Here is a 14,153-nt window from a genome sequence, read left to right as displayed (position 1 = left end):
AGCAGGTGAATGAATGGGAGTGTGTCATAAGAATTTAGTCATTTCATAGACAGCCACCTAGAAACGCTGTGGTTGCACCCGGTCAGGAAGGGCTCTGGCTGGGTTGTGTCCCATGAAGAATACTCTCAGGACCCAGTTAACTCCCACCCCCTCTCTTTTCCTCTACTAGTTTTGTTCGAACTGCCATTCCTTTTACCCAAGAACCGCAAAGAGATAAACCCGCCAACGTCCAGCCTTATTACCTCTATGGATCCAAGGTGAGTAATCTTGCCTGTGTCCTCCTCCTCAGAAGACTAGTGAGCTTAAGCAAACACAAAAGTGTTCCCCAAATCAGAAAAAGTAGAAAGGTACAGAGCTAGAGAGGCAGAACCAACTGTAAGTATCCTCGTCTTTATTTGTGCACAGCTAGCAAGGCTGGGGGTAAAGCAGACTTGGCAGGGTGGTTGCTGGGTGAGAGTTATTTGGGGGGATTTCACGGAGGCGAGCAGGGAAGTAGGTGTGTGGGGCTTCTCGTCTTCATCCTGTGTCCTTCTGTTGCTCCGCTGATTCATTGCAGTGTGGTCGTGTGATTCTGGGATTTCATGCTCCAGAAAGGCAAGGGTTTTGCTGACAGGTAGCAATTGGGAAGGTAGAGTTTTGAAGAAAATCCCAGAGGGCTGGAGCTAGAGCCGGGAGACAGGTCTTCTCCCATCTCTCTGCTGCTTTGTTCACAATACACATCCTGACATTAACCAGGCCTCCCGAATGGTGCCCTGTTCTAGACCTTCAGTTCTTTGCCATTCATGAAGCAAACGTTTATTAAGCGCCCACAATAAGCCAGACATTGGACTAGATTCTGCATGCTGGGGATATATCAGAGATTAAAACAAACCTCATCTCTACCCTCCTCAAATTTCTACACCCGTGGTGGGGACAGGGGGCAGTGTTCACAGAGTCTCACCAACACTATGATAGAGGTAGGAGATCTGTTTCTTACCCTGTGGGCTTGAAGGGGAAGAATGCCACTGCAAGGGTGAAACATGTCCATGAAAACAAAGCCAACGTTTTCCTCTGTGATGGAATAGAAATGGCCACCTTTGACCCCATTTTCAAAAAGTAAGCCCAGATGGACCCAGAAGAACTGAATACATATACGACAAGGTCTCCTCTAGGTCAGGGAGCCCTTGATTGGGAAGTGTGGTGAACCCGAGTGCTCCCACCACTTAGGCCTACAGGCGGGCTTAGGCGTCTTGGGATGATGCTGGGACAGTGCATATGTCCTCTCCAGGACAACCAGTCTGGTCAAGGCAGCTTTCTCTAAATAAGGGACACTTTGAACCAGCATTTTGGATAGTTCACAGACATGTCATTGAATGACCCTGACTCACAAAGTAAGAACACCTCCCTTTCCAAATCTCTTTCCAACCTTGTGATTATAACAAGGAGAAAGACACATTTATGTTGATGCTTATATGTCTTTAATACTTTCTGCTTTCCAATTTCCCTTTATGTCGAAGCTAAGAGAGCAGACCTTAAGCTCAGAATCTTTAGTAGGCCATAGAATCTAAGTCAAACTTAATGTTATTTTGTTTCCATTATATTTATTCTTATAGCAGGAGGGTAGTGGTTTTTCGTTTATGGAGTCATATAAGTCTATCTTTTAAAATCAGTTTAAGTTTTAAAAATGAGTTGATTTAAAGAAAAATGTTGTTAATAATAGTAAAGATAGCCTATGGTTTAAACAAAATGGAGATGGGGTATGAGATGATATATGATTGCCTGAAAGCTGGAAAACACTGTAGAGCAAGGCTTCCCAGTCTTTCCAAAATCATCCCCCCAACAGCAGAGGGGACAGGATGTCTGTCTGCCTCCGCTGACTGAGAACATACCCCAAAGAGCCCATCTTCAACTCAAAAGTGTCCTCAAAGTACTGTGTCTTATCAAGTCATGCAAATTTTGCTTTCTGTGCCATAATGTATTCATGTCTGTTTAAGCGTTAAAATGCTGTTTTCCATTCCTAACGGGGGTCCCCTAAACGGACACTCCTGAGAGACGCCATGTTCTCCTTTGGCATACTCTGGGGGTATATGCTTTCCAGCTGAGAAGCTTTGTCATAGGGCATTCGTCCAACCCGCATGACCCACAAAAGCACTGACCCTGGACAGCTTTGACAAGAACGTTGAGGGGAGGCGGAAGGGTGGTCTAGGAACACCTGTTTACAAAAGATCTACTGTATGGAGGGCTTTAAGCTACAGGACGTGGGCTGCCTCCTCCCTAACCCTCACTCCCTAAAATGAGGCAGCATGGCAGGATGATCGCCCCCACCACCCTGCAGTAAGGCCCCCACGTCGGGGACATCCTGACTGGCGGCATCCTCATCAACCCCATCTTCCTGGTTGGCTTCCCCTTCGGCTTCTGGTTCTGCTTCTGCTCCGGAGTTCTTGCGCGGCATTTCCACCAGGGGGAGCCCCTGCAGGTCTTCCTCTCTCTGCCCAAGGGCGGGGGCCTCCTCTGGCCATCTCACCAGCCCATTGGCTTCCTCCATGTGGCCGGCTCTGTAAGACCATCGAGGCTCATGGCAACGGATGCACCAGAACTGGAGGCAGATGAAAGCTAAGACGGCTGTGAAGCAGGCCAGCAGAATGGCCATCAACACCCACAGGGAGATCTGGGGGTCCACCAGCGAGCTCCCAGCCGCCAGCGGACTCTTATCCAGGGTATGGAACATGGTGCAGTAGTGCCTATAGGGGAAGGCAGCCTTCTTGCAGCTGATGCAGAGGAAATAGAGAGTGGAAGGGGCGAGGTGTTCAAGCACCACGGAGCTGATGGTTCGAGGCACCTTCTCCTCGTGGTGGAAGCTGTAGCGAAGATAGCCGGAGAAGATGCTGTTCCAATTGGGCCTATACATAATATGGTAATAGTCCTCCAGGCAGGGCTCCGAGGATGACCAGGAAATGATGGCTCCTGTGTGAGAAACGTTCCCAACCTCGATGTTCATCCTGATTCTAGAACCAGAATCAAAGTGAAAAATGACATCCCCTCATTGAAGTATTTATGTATGATATTCATAACCACCATAGGTTGAGCATTCACGATGGGAACTAAGATTGTCCCTGTTTTACAAAGAAATGGGGATCAGGAGGTTACTTTACTCAGCGAAGGCGTAGCTAATAAATAAGAGATCAGAAGTTCACATTGGGGCTGTCTCATGTCAAAGCCCTGGCCTATAGGCCTGAAAAAGAGGCACCCACATCCCCCAGCCTCATCCCGCCCTGGCTCAGGTCCTTTAGATACAACATAGTTTCCAACCCTTTAAAAAACGAAGAAAGGCAACAAAAGAAATCAGACAACCCGATTAACGTGCCCTTGTTAGTCACCATGGCTCTGCGGCCTCCAAGTCAGACCATTCTATCACCTGCAATATCCCTTCTGGACCTTCTGCTTCTGCCTCCAGTGCTGTGAGGTCAGTCATCTAGAACATTCTGCCCACTGCTATTTTGGCCTCTCAATTCTGTTGCCCATGAGAGAGGAGATTTGCGTCATCACTCCTTGCCAGCTGATTTCTCCCCAAAGCCTCTGCTCATATTTTGTTTCTTTGTTTGTTTGTTCAAGGCCGGAGGTACCCAGGAAATTTGTTGTGTAGGTCAAGGCAGTCAGCTCCTAAGACTAGCATCAATGCTGCTGTTTCATACCTCTGGTCCTGTGAGTGTTAATAATGATAGTCATCACCAACAGTTAGTGAGTGATTGCTGGGTCACATCTAGCATGTGTCACGCTCGATGCTCACTTACTGTAATAAATTTCCCTTAATCTTCGTCACACCCTCTGGGCATTTCCAGAGGCAGGGCTGCTGGGTTTAGTTACAGATCGTCATTGCAAATTGAGGTGCTGGTACTAACACCCACTTGCTGTTTTTCCACAAATCAAAGGAGCCCTCTTCAGATCATCAGCCCTCCCGCTTTGGTAAGAGAGCACCATCTTCAAGCTTTTTAGTTTCTCTTAAATACTACCTCTTTGAGAGCGAGAGTGTCCCCTCCACTGAATTTCCCCTGATCGAAAATTCAGGGGCAGCCATATTCCTTCAGCCTGTGTGTGCTCACGTAAGGTCTCCCCCAGCCCTGTTCTCTCCCCTTCCTGTCTCACGTGAAAGTGAAATGCAGAAGCCTGCGGTTTAGATCTTAACGACCTAGTAAAAACCCATCAACCAGATTTTAACCTGAATTGGATGTAAAGCCAAACTGATTTCCGTGACAAGCTGTGCTCTCACCTCCCTGCCTCCCTCAGACCTTTTATTTCCATGCCCCTTTTACCTAGAGGAGGTGGGTTGCAGAAAAGCACAGCACTGAGTGATTTTTCAATCCTCGTTTTTCTTCTCTAAGGATGACAGTGAGCTGAAACGCTCGGGAAGGGAAAGAGTTCCCTTCTGTTTGGTTGGAAATTTCTTCCCAGAAACACCGGTAATGAAAAGGACAAGACAGGTGTGCTCAGATCCCTCCCGGGAAGGTCATTGCGAAGGAGACTGTTTGCGCTCTCTTCATCAGTCTCCCTTCTGGTGACCTCCCCCATCCTCTCCGCCCCACACATCCCTGTAAACACACTTCTGACCACAATGAAAAGATCTTAATTCATTGCTTATAATACAGAGGCAATGGCCTTTGTAAACCCCTTCCATCAGGGGTGATCAGGAATCCCGTGTTTTGTCATGAATCTTTTCGCCTGTTTGCTTCGCATCTGCTGCTGGCTGTCTTTACAGACTGAGTTCTCTACAGCAGACATTTTTAAGAGCTTTCTGGCAAGACACTGTAGCAGCATCTTCAGCTTTGGGGACCAGATGAGTCTCCCTTATTTGCTTTTCCTTTTCTGCTTCTGTTTCTAAATTCCCCCTATTTTTAGCTGTTCGTATTGCCATCGCCTGGCCCTCCGCCAAGCAGAGTGTGAAAGGAAAAACCATTTCCATTTCCAAGAAGAGCCATTTATGTCCCTTACCTGATGCTCGCGGTGGATCTGGTTAGAACGCAGCCTGCAGAGGCAGGGACAGAGTGGACCAAAGCTGAAGGGTTGGAGCCTTCTCCCCTCCTCTGCTCTGGGCTCTCCTTGATGCCTCTCTCGCCACTGTCTGAGTAATCCCACTGTCGCCCCCAACGCTCACATTATTCATTTCTTCGGATCAGCATCATTCACCATGGCAACCAGCAGGCATCTGTACGCACGATGCTTTCAGGGACCAGTCTGGAAAGGCTTTTGCCCACTGAGCGGAGCTCTCATTCCTTTGGCCAGAAAAAAAAAAAAGAAAGAAAAAGAAAAAAAAGGCAAACAGTCTCCTGCAAACTGATCCTCAGAATGGTACTAATTCTTCCAGGACTGCCAAATTTTCTCTCTAATTGGCTGGTGATCGTTTTTTGCCCCATCTAGACCCTCTTTGGACAATGGCTCAGTGTAAAGATGCCTGTCTCAGTTATCCAACAATTAAAATAGTAATTTTATCCCAAGCACTCCCACCTTTACCCTCCCTCTATATCACCTTCTTTCTTCATTCTTGTCTCCTGTGGCATTCTCCAATTATATGACCCTGGTCAAGAGTCTTTTATTCTCTGGGCCTCGATTCCATCCTCTGTAAAGCTCTGGGTTTGGGCTCGAGGGGGATGGCAGAGGGAAAGCAGGAGCACTACCCCTGCCCGGTCCGGAACCCTTGTCGGGCTTGCTGAACCATCCCAGCACTGGCACTGGGTTGATCTGAGTGTCCCATCCAAAATCTGGTCTACCCAGAACCCCAGAGTGTGACCTTATTTGGAAATAGGGTCTTTATCAATTGAATAAGTTAAAGATCTTGAAATGATATCATCCTAGATTTAAGGGGAGCCCTAAATCCAATGACTGGTGCCTTTATAAGAGAAAGGAGAAGGTGGTTTCCATGCAGAGGGACACAAAGGGAAGAAGCCACGTAGACACAGAGGCAGAGGTTGGAATAATGCTGTTGTAACTAACAAGCGCCAGCAGCACCTGGAGCTGGACAATGAAAAGAAGGGGTCTGCCCCAGGGCCTTCAGAGGGGGCCATGGCCCCACCAGCACCTGGAGCTGAGGCTTCGGCCTCCGGAACTGTGAGATACTCGGTGTTAAGACCGTAGTTTGTGGTGATTTGTTACAACGGCTTGGGGAAACTACTACAGCCCTCCTTCCAGTTGGGCTCAGAAACAGAAGCATCCCAAGAAACTGCCCACCAGCCAGTCACCTGGGGTTGACCCCGGAAATGGAAACTGCTTTCTATTCCTGGATTGGATGGTCCTCCAAGTTCCTCTTCCTTGAAGAATCCTGACTCTGCTTCCATTTCCCATGAAGGTGTGCCTGCCTCTGAGATTCCGTCCCTTCCTGGTCCCCTCAGCCTTGAAAGAATTTGTTGCCATCACTATTGGGGCAATCACAGAGCATGTCAGAAATACAGAGAGAATAAAGTTCTGTTATCTTCAGCCGCCAAATTTGTGGAAATTTGTCATAGCAGCTCCAGCCAGATTTAGACCTGAATTATTTTACACAAATTATGTGCTTTTAAAAGTCGGGTTTGGTTTCTTTTTTTTTTCCCTCTTCTTGGTTCTTGGCCAAAGTATCCAAGTGAACCCATGAAAGTCTCCTTGTGATTCACAGGAGTGATAATCAAAAAGTTAAGAAGAGTTTCCTGGGGAGCTGCAGACCCTCCCCTGGCCAAGGGTCTCTGTGAGGCCTGGCGTCTTGGGATGTGCCTTGATTAGACACTTGCTCTGTGGCTTCCCCATGGCATTAGGTCCTCCCGGGGGCCTGTCTAAACTCTGCTGTAATGTGTGCTAATGGCGACTCCCTGCAGAACATCAAAGTGTCCTCGCCACAGAAAGGCCAGTGTGGAAGTTTGCAGGTACCTTTTGAAAAGGTTATTTTGAGGGAAATAAAAATACCAGACTTAGGAGGCCTGTAGAGTGACGAGACAGAGCTCAAACCTTTGCCACAGAAAATGGAGATTTATTTTTAATGCTCCTGGATGCCATTTTTAACACTAAGCTCTTCGTTTGAGAAGTTGAGACACAGAGAATGGGAGTGAGGCCTTGAAGCCTCCCTGTTTCCCAGATCCCGAGAGAAGGATGGCATTCCTCGGGCCATACGACTGACTAGTGGCAAAGCCACAGGTGGAAACCAGGTCCCTGACTCGCAGTCCTGGGTGCGTCCTGCCCACTGTCCACCGGCAGCAGAGGAGCCAGGGCAGCCCTCAGGGTGTGAGATAAATCTTCCAGGGCACTTGCCTCAGGAGCTCACATCCCAGTCAGACCCCCTTTCTCTCCCCCTTCACAGAGGACCCGCCTGTAGTGTGTCCAAGTTGGAGCCTCTTGGGCAGGCAGCCTGGGAGGGCCCTGATTGACTCACACCTCTAGTAAATAACTGCCAGAGATCAGCCCTACAGGTGTCCCCGTGCCCTTCCTGGAGCTGGCAGCAAAGGGATGATGAGAGGGCATTCCTGGGCCAATCCCAAAGCCGAACGGCACCCAGGAGAAAGTAGTTGTTTAGAGTGCAGGCCCCAAAACCCCAAGGCTGGTAGCAAATCCTACCTATGTAGACTTGGCAGGTCCCCTCACTTTTCTATACCTTGGTTAACTCTTCTGTAAGATGGGCATATCAAGAATCTCTGTGTTAAGTGCTGGGCCACGAGATGAGCCTCTCCCCGTAAGTGCTGGGCCTAGGAACAGCCGTTACTCTCAGGAGATCAGCTCGTGGGCCAGAGCCATCTCCCGAGTTGACTGTAGCTTCATTCAGGAGTTGTCAAGGGCAACTACGCGATGCTTCCCTCCTTCCTTTTTTTTTTTTGCTTTCATAAAACAGCTTTATTATTTAGAAAAAAAAAAAAAAAGCTCATTGTATATAAATTACAGAATACAGAAAGCCCAAAGACAGCAGTCAAACCTGTACAACTCAGAAATAATCAGTGAGAACATTCTGGTACATCTTACCTGGGCTTTGTCACTTTACCCAGGAAACAACTCTTTGAGGTAGGCTTCTTCTTTTTTTTTTTTTTTTTTAAGATTTTATTTATTTATTTGACAGAGAGAGACAGTGAGAGAGGGAAGACAAGCAGGGGGAGTGGAAGAGGGAGAAGCAGGTTTCCTGCAAAGCAGGGAGCCTGATGCGGGGTTCGATCCCAGGACTCCAGGATCATGACCTGAGCCAAAGGCAGATGCTTAACACAACTGAGCCATCCAGGCGTCCCTGAGGAAGGCTTCTTATCACCGTTATGCAAAGGGAGAAACTGAGGCTCACGGCGGTTCATTACCTTGACCATCATCACTAAGTGGCGTTTGGCAGAGCCGTGCCACCTTCTGGTCTGTGGTCCCTAGAGCCGGAGCTCCTGGCCAGCCTCCCTGACACGCTGCTCCTCTCCACTGCCATTCTTCCGTCAACGGCTGTCCACAGGAACACTCACCTTCACTCAGCTTCTCTGGAGAAGTAGAGACAGGACTTCACAGTTTAGTGGATTCCGGAATGATGGGCGCAGACAAGGAACTAAAAGACCTCAGAGAGAACATCCAACCACCTGAATGCAGCCAGCAGAAGCAGGGAAACCATCGAATACACCTGGAGAAACGCATTCGGCGACTGTTTCTGCTCCCTGCTTTGGAGCCTAGAGTCCACGTACTCCTGACCAAGAGCTCTGTCACTTAGGGTGAGGGGGTGATCCTCAATGTCAAAAAACCTTTCACAACTGGTCCAGGAATGGAAAATAGTATAGGAGCCTAAGTTTTAAACATATAATTCTCTAAGTAAAGTGAATTATATAGAGTCTATCAAAATACAGCCTTCCAGGTGACATAGAGTGTCACATAAGGCAGCCCTTAAATGATACCAATAATTTCCCAACACTTTTTCAGTCTTTCGAAATTGTTGGTGTGACCTTGTGTTTGGCGTGGTCGTCACCCGCTAAATGATCCCTTCCTCCCCCCCCCCCCCCACCCCCGTCTAAGCCATGATTTGACCTCAGGGAAATTCATCCCACTCTTGGAGTGCGTTCTCCATGAAGTCATGGTCCTAGGACCTAAGGCCCAGTGCTTTGCTGCAGACAACTGAGTTCATCCCTTCTGGGTCCATGCCTTGCCACCGGCACTTCCCACCATTGCCTGCCCCAGGGAGTCTGCATCAGCCCCACTGACAAGACCAGCAGCCCCACCACTGGCTCTGCTGTGCGCCACCCCCTCCCCACTCTCATGTCTGCATGGCACCTCTCCCCAGCTACACAGCATCATTGATCCACCAGTCCAGAAGGCTTTTATTTTGGCATTTGGCATGCATGACAAAACAGCATTTTGTGTTTTTCTTCCCTTAGATTCTGCCTCTGCTAAATGGGGGTGACTGTACCTTGCCTTACCTGGTGTAGGAGGCTGGTAATGCCCCCAAAGATATCAGGTCCTGATCCTGTAACCTGGAAATACTACTTTATTTGAAATAGGGGCTTTGTCGATGTGAGTGAAGGACCATGATGAGATGGGAAGATTATCCTAATTATCAGGATGGGTCCTTAATGCTATCAGGGAGGCAGAGGGAGGTCACCCATGTACTGAGGAGGAGCCCACCTCTCAGGAGATCAGAGGGAGGTGGCCACAACCCAGCCACCAGGAGCTGGAAGAGGCAAGGGTTGGGTTCTCCCCTTCCAGCCTCTGGAGGGGGTGTGGCCCTGCTGACACCTGGATCTTAGCTCAGTCATACTGATTTTGGCCTATGGCTTCCAGAACTATGAGAGAATGTATTTCTGCTGTTTTACCAGATTTGTGATCATTTGTTAATAGCTGCCACAGAAAACAATACACCTGGGTGGTGATGACGGAATTATTCACAAGCCGAGACGCATTATACACTTATGTATGGGTACAGGTTATTTAAAAAGCGATGACATCGGTTTCTTCCAAAACTTTTAGCATCTCTAAGTATCATAGCACTGGTATGACACTGCTGAACAGATCTCCAGCTCCTGTTCTCCGTCTTTATTCATGAGACAAGAAAGGGAGGAGCATTAACACTTGAGGTCTCTAGAGCAGTTCCCTTGGATTTTTTAACCTCTGAGCTGAGAAGCCCAAGGAGGAACCCAGATGTTGGAGACCAAGCCTACGGCTCACTACATATCAAGAAGAGACAGACAGAAACATCAGCAAGCTGTCCTGATGCACTTGAACCTGTAACTCAGGGTGTATCAGTCCTTCAACCCATCTTAGCCTCTGGGGTCTCCCAACAAGGACGGCCTTGCAGTTTTACTCATCTCTCAGTCTTCTTGCCCTGCGGGTTTCAGAGAGCGGAGCTGCAGCCTGAATTCAGCCTGAATTGGGGGGCGGTGTTTGTGTCCCTGGGCTACTGGGATTCAGATTACTCAAGGAACATTGGAGACATTGTAACTAATGTAGGAAATTAGAAACAGTTTTAACTCCTCTTGGGATCTCGGAAAACAGGGATTGTGATTCCAGAAAGCAGAGATACAAGCTGCTTGCAGATTCAGTTTGCCAAGTCCATAGGCCTCACTGTCTGGAGGGGCTGGCTGTGCTTACTGTCAGTGAGCGGTAGAGGCCTTAGGACTTAAAAGCCCGTGTTCAACACTTAACAAATGACAAAGCTGGTAACTTTCATGTGATACATACATTACCACAGGTGTGTTTTTTTCTAATCCATATAATAATATATCACAGGGCCCAGGATCTGCCAGATCAAACTCACCTCATTGTCTCTCCTTAAAAGACTGTCCTGCCTTTTAAAAAAAAGTAACAAAATGAAAAGGCACATCGATGGCACGTTTTAAAAATATGGTTCTAGTTTCTGAATCAGGATTATTTCTTGAGATCTCACAAAGGTAGCTCTTTTGTGCCGTATGGATTCCAACAAGGTTGATTTGAAGTGAGACATCCTAACTCGGGGACATGATGAGTTCGTAAGGCAGGCCGTGGGTTGTTACCTGAGTCAGCGAAATTGGTTCAGTGTTAAGAGATGTGTGGCAAGTTTCCAATGTCTCAAGTCCTGTTGCCTTCCTGTTTTTCTCTGCCAAACCTCAGAAAATGGCCAGGCTCCCATATTCCCACATTTTCTCAATAGGGCCCAGCCTCCTACTGAGCCAGCAGGTCAGACGGGTGCCCTGTGGGGGTGTGGGTGTGTGTGTGTGTGTGTGCATGCACTTTGCAGCATGTGTGTGTGCTTCCTCTTGCATGGCTCAGGGGTTTGGAGGGCTGGGGGGGTCCGGTGAACTTATTCACTTAGGGGGACTTGGATTCTGCTCATTTCGTGCTGATCCTTCCTGAGCGTGGGCCATCAACGGAGGCCTAAATTTCTGGTCTCAACCAGAATCCAAGCCTGATGTCAGCTTCTCTACAAGAGGCCTCTTCTGTGCCCTGAGCGGGTCTGTAAGAGGAATTCTTTACACCCCTGTGTGTCGTAAAACGATCCCAAAATTATTCTCCTTCTCAGCCCAGAACTGGGGAAGCTGCCGAACAGTTTCCATCTACCGCAATGTTTTTATTTGCACTTGCCATGCGTGTTAAGGGAGACTTGGTCCTGGAAGCTCCTTGGGTGGGAGTGAAGATTAGGACTGCTAAGGACGGGCACTGGGGAAGCCAGCCCCACAGCCGGGAACTCTGATGGGGGAGCAACACATCTATCCAGCCCTGAGTGCAGGCCTGCGTCCCTTCTAGCAACAGCTTCTCAGCCTCCCTGAGACCCTGGCAGCCGTGAGAGCCTCTGCCCAACACAGTCTGTGCTTGGACACCTCCCACTTTTAGAGTATTGTCAGTATGGAGCTAATCCGTATCTCTGATGTCCCATCATCTAGTCCCAGCCCTTATGACCTCTGCCCCATCCCCACGGGGGATATACCATGTGTTGTGTAAAATTGTACCCCAGGTATGCACTCCCCTCTCCACGTTCAGGGGATTGTGACTATAGCTAACGCTGCTGGGGGCCATGTGACCAAGAATCTGTATTTTCTTCATCTTCACTTACCAAATTATCAGACGAAGGAATATTAACAGCAGTACTTGCCATGAGTGGGCCCAGTGTGTCAGGCACCACGCGTAGGGTGAAGTTTCTATGTGTTCTCTCATCTAAACTTCCAACACCCAGGGGCACCTGGGTGACTCAGCTAGTTATGCAGCCAACCCTTGAGCTCTGCTCAGGTCTTGATCTCAGGGTCATGAATTCAGGCCCCTCCTGGGGCTCCACACCGGACATGGAGCCTACTTAAAAAATAATAATAAATAAAAATAAACTTTCAACAACCCCACTGGAGTTCAAATTAGTATCTTTACTTAGGGAAAACCACGGCTTACACAGTTTAAGTAATTTGCTCAGAATCATCTAACTAGTAAATATGTGGACCTAGGATTCAAACTCAGGTATACCCACCCTAGAGTCGATCCTTAGAATCAGACAAAGCAAGACAAAAAAGAGAATCCAAAAAAAAAAAAGTAGTAGTTGATTATTTTTGTGCCCTTCAGGGGTATCCATTGGAAAGCTCCCTGCTGCTCAGAAATCCCTTTCGTAGGATATTTGAGAAGGGATGAAGGAGAAATGCTCTGAGCAGAGGTCCAGAGGGCCTGGTACATGTGGGAGGATGAGAAGATGGTTCTAGAAGTCAGTGAGCTCTGGCACATGCCCTTAGCACAGCCGAGTCATCATTCCCTTGTTGCAGCCCTTTTCAGGAGGAAATTCAAATCATGGTTTTGGTTTTTTTTAATCTTTGAAAACAAATGTTGGGAAGTAAATTAGACTATGGTATGGTCCAGTGGGTTTTATTCAGTTTACTTCTACACTGAGTTAGAATCATATACAGGAAGTTACACAGTCTTAATGATTTGAGGCTGCTCTAATAAGACTCTCATAGACTGGGTAACTTCCCCAACATTTATTTATTGCCTAGAGGCTGGGAAGTCTGAGACCATGCATTAGCAGATCAGGTGTCTGGCACAGACCCACTAGATGGTCTGCACATGCCTTCTCACTGGATCCCACGTGATGGAGAGCAGAAGGAGAACAAGCCCTTGCTTGTTTTCTTATAGGGCACTAATCCCATTCAGGAGGTCGCCACCCTCAAGGCTTAATTACCTCCCAAGGGTCCCACTCTTAATCCCATCACAGCAGGGGTTAGGATTTCAACACATGAATTTTGAGGGGATCCAACCATTCAGTCCCTACCGTACACAGTCATAAGTGCACATACAGTTTCATGAGTTTTGACAAGGGTATACATCTGTGTAGTCAACAACCCCCACACCAGGTGAGGCATTTCCATCCCCTAGACAATTCTCTCCTGCCCCTTTCTCCTCAGTCTCCTTCCCCAACCAGAAGTCGGCCACAGTGTTTGCTGTATACTCCTCATCCCTAGTGCTGGAAGCAGGAGAAGACAGAACAGGACTTTGATAATAGGGACAGAGCTAGGATGCACTCAGTTAGGAGAATGAGCATCTCACCACATGGTGTCCCAGCCCTGTTTGCTATGTGGCCTCTTACAGAGACACTGAAATTGTTTATTTTCATACACAGAGAGTGCCCAGCCTGGTTCCATGATTGGCTGAATCAAACTCAACAACTCATTCATATATTTCCAGGGTTTGTTGAACATGGACTTCAGTGAACTTTGTGCATTTCAATCCGTTATATTTCCCTCCCTACGTAAACCTGCCCTGCCTCACAACATTTAGAAATCTCTAGTAACTACGTAGAAGATATCCTCCTCCAAGTTCAAGTAGAATTCACTGTGATGGTACATCAGTGTCAAGTGCAGAATTCTGCCCCTTCTCATATCCAAGCCTTACCAGATGTAGGCATTCCCTTACCAAATGAGCTATTATTCAACCTGCTGGATGCAGGCATGTTCTGATTCCTCACAAGTTCTTATTATTAGTGGGTCCTCGAATTGTATTCTTCATGCATCCTTGTTATTAAAGAGTACTATGAATGTGATGCTTATGTTGTAAAGTTTAGAATTCATATATACTAGAACAGACTTACTACAAAGCCTAGACTGAACATAATTACATTTTCCTTCAATAGCTCCAAAGGGAATTGAGAATCTTATGTCCTCCAAAAGCATCATTACAGTTCGTATTTAATTCATGTAGAATTTCTAATTAGCCAACTAATAGAAAATTTCCCACTAATAAAACATCATATGTGGTCTTTACATATTTGCATG

At 47.6% G+C, this 14,153-nt stretch overlaps 2 protein-coding genes across 3 annotated transcripts in view; one reads left to right on the top strand and one right to left on the bottom strand.

Moving 5' to 3' along the window:
- The window catches only part of CYFIP2 (cytoplasmic FMR1 interacting protein 2), a 104,905-nt gene that overhangs the window by 50,442 nt on the left and 40,310 nt on the right, over positions 1-14,153 (top strand). For both annotated transcript variants that reach the window (XM_080804178.1, XM_080804179.1), the window contains one exon: positions 170-257. In XM_080804178.1, coding sequence (XP_080660304.1) covers positions 170-257 — 88 coding nt within the window. The remainder of the gene's footprint in view (positions 1-169; positions 258-14,153) is intronic.
- FNDC9 (fibronectin type III domain containing 9) lies at positions 1,737-5,250 on the bottom strand. The gene has a single exon (XM_080804180.1). The coding sequence runs from the start codon at positions 2,975-2,977 to the stop codon at positions 2,261-2,263; it is 717 nt and encodes a 238-aa protein (XP_080660306.1). The 5' UTR covers positions 2,978-5,250; the 3' UTR covers positions 1,737-2,260.

The sequence above is a fragment of the Martes martes genome (genome assembly GCF_963455335.1).
Source record: "Martes martes genome assembly, chromosome: 5".
In the NCBI taxonomy this organism is placed as follows: Eukaryota; Metazoa; Chordata; class Mammalia; order Carnivora; family Mustelidae; genus Martes; species Martes martes.
Note: the sequence above shows the minus strand (reverse complement) of the source record. Positions and strands in the feature narration are given on the sequence as shown.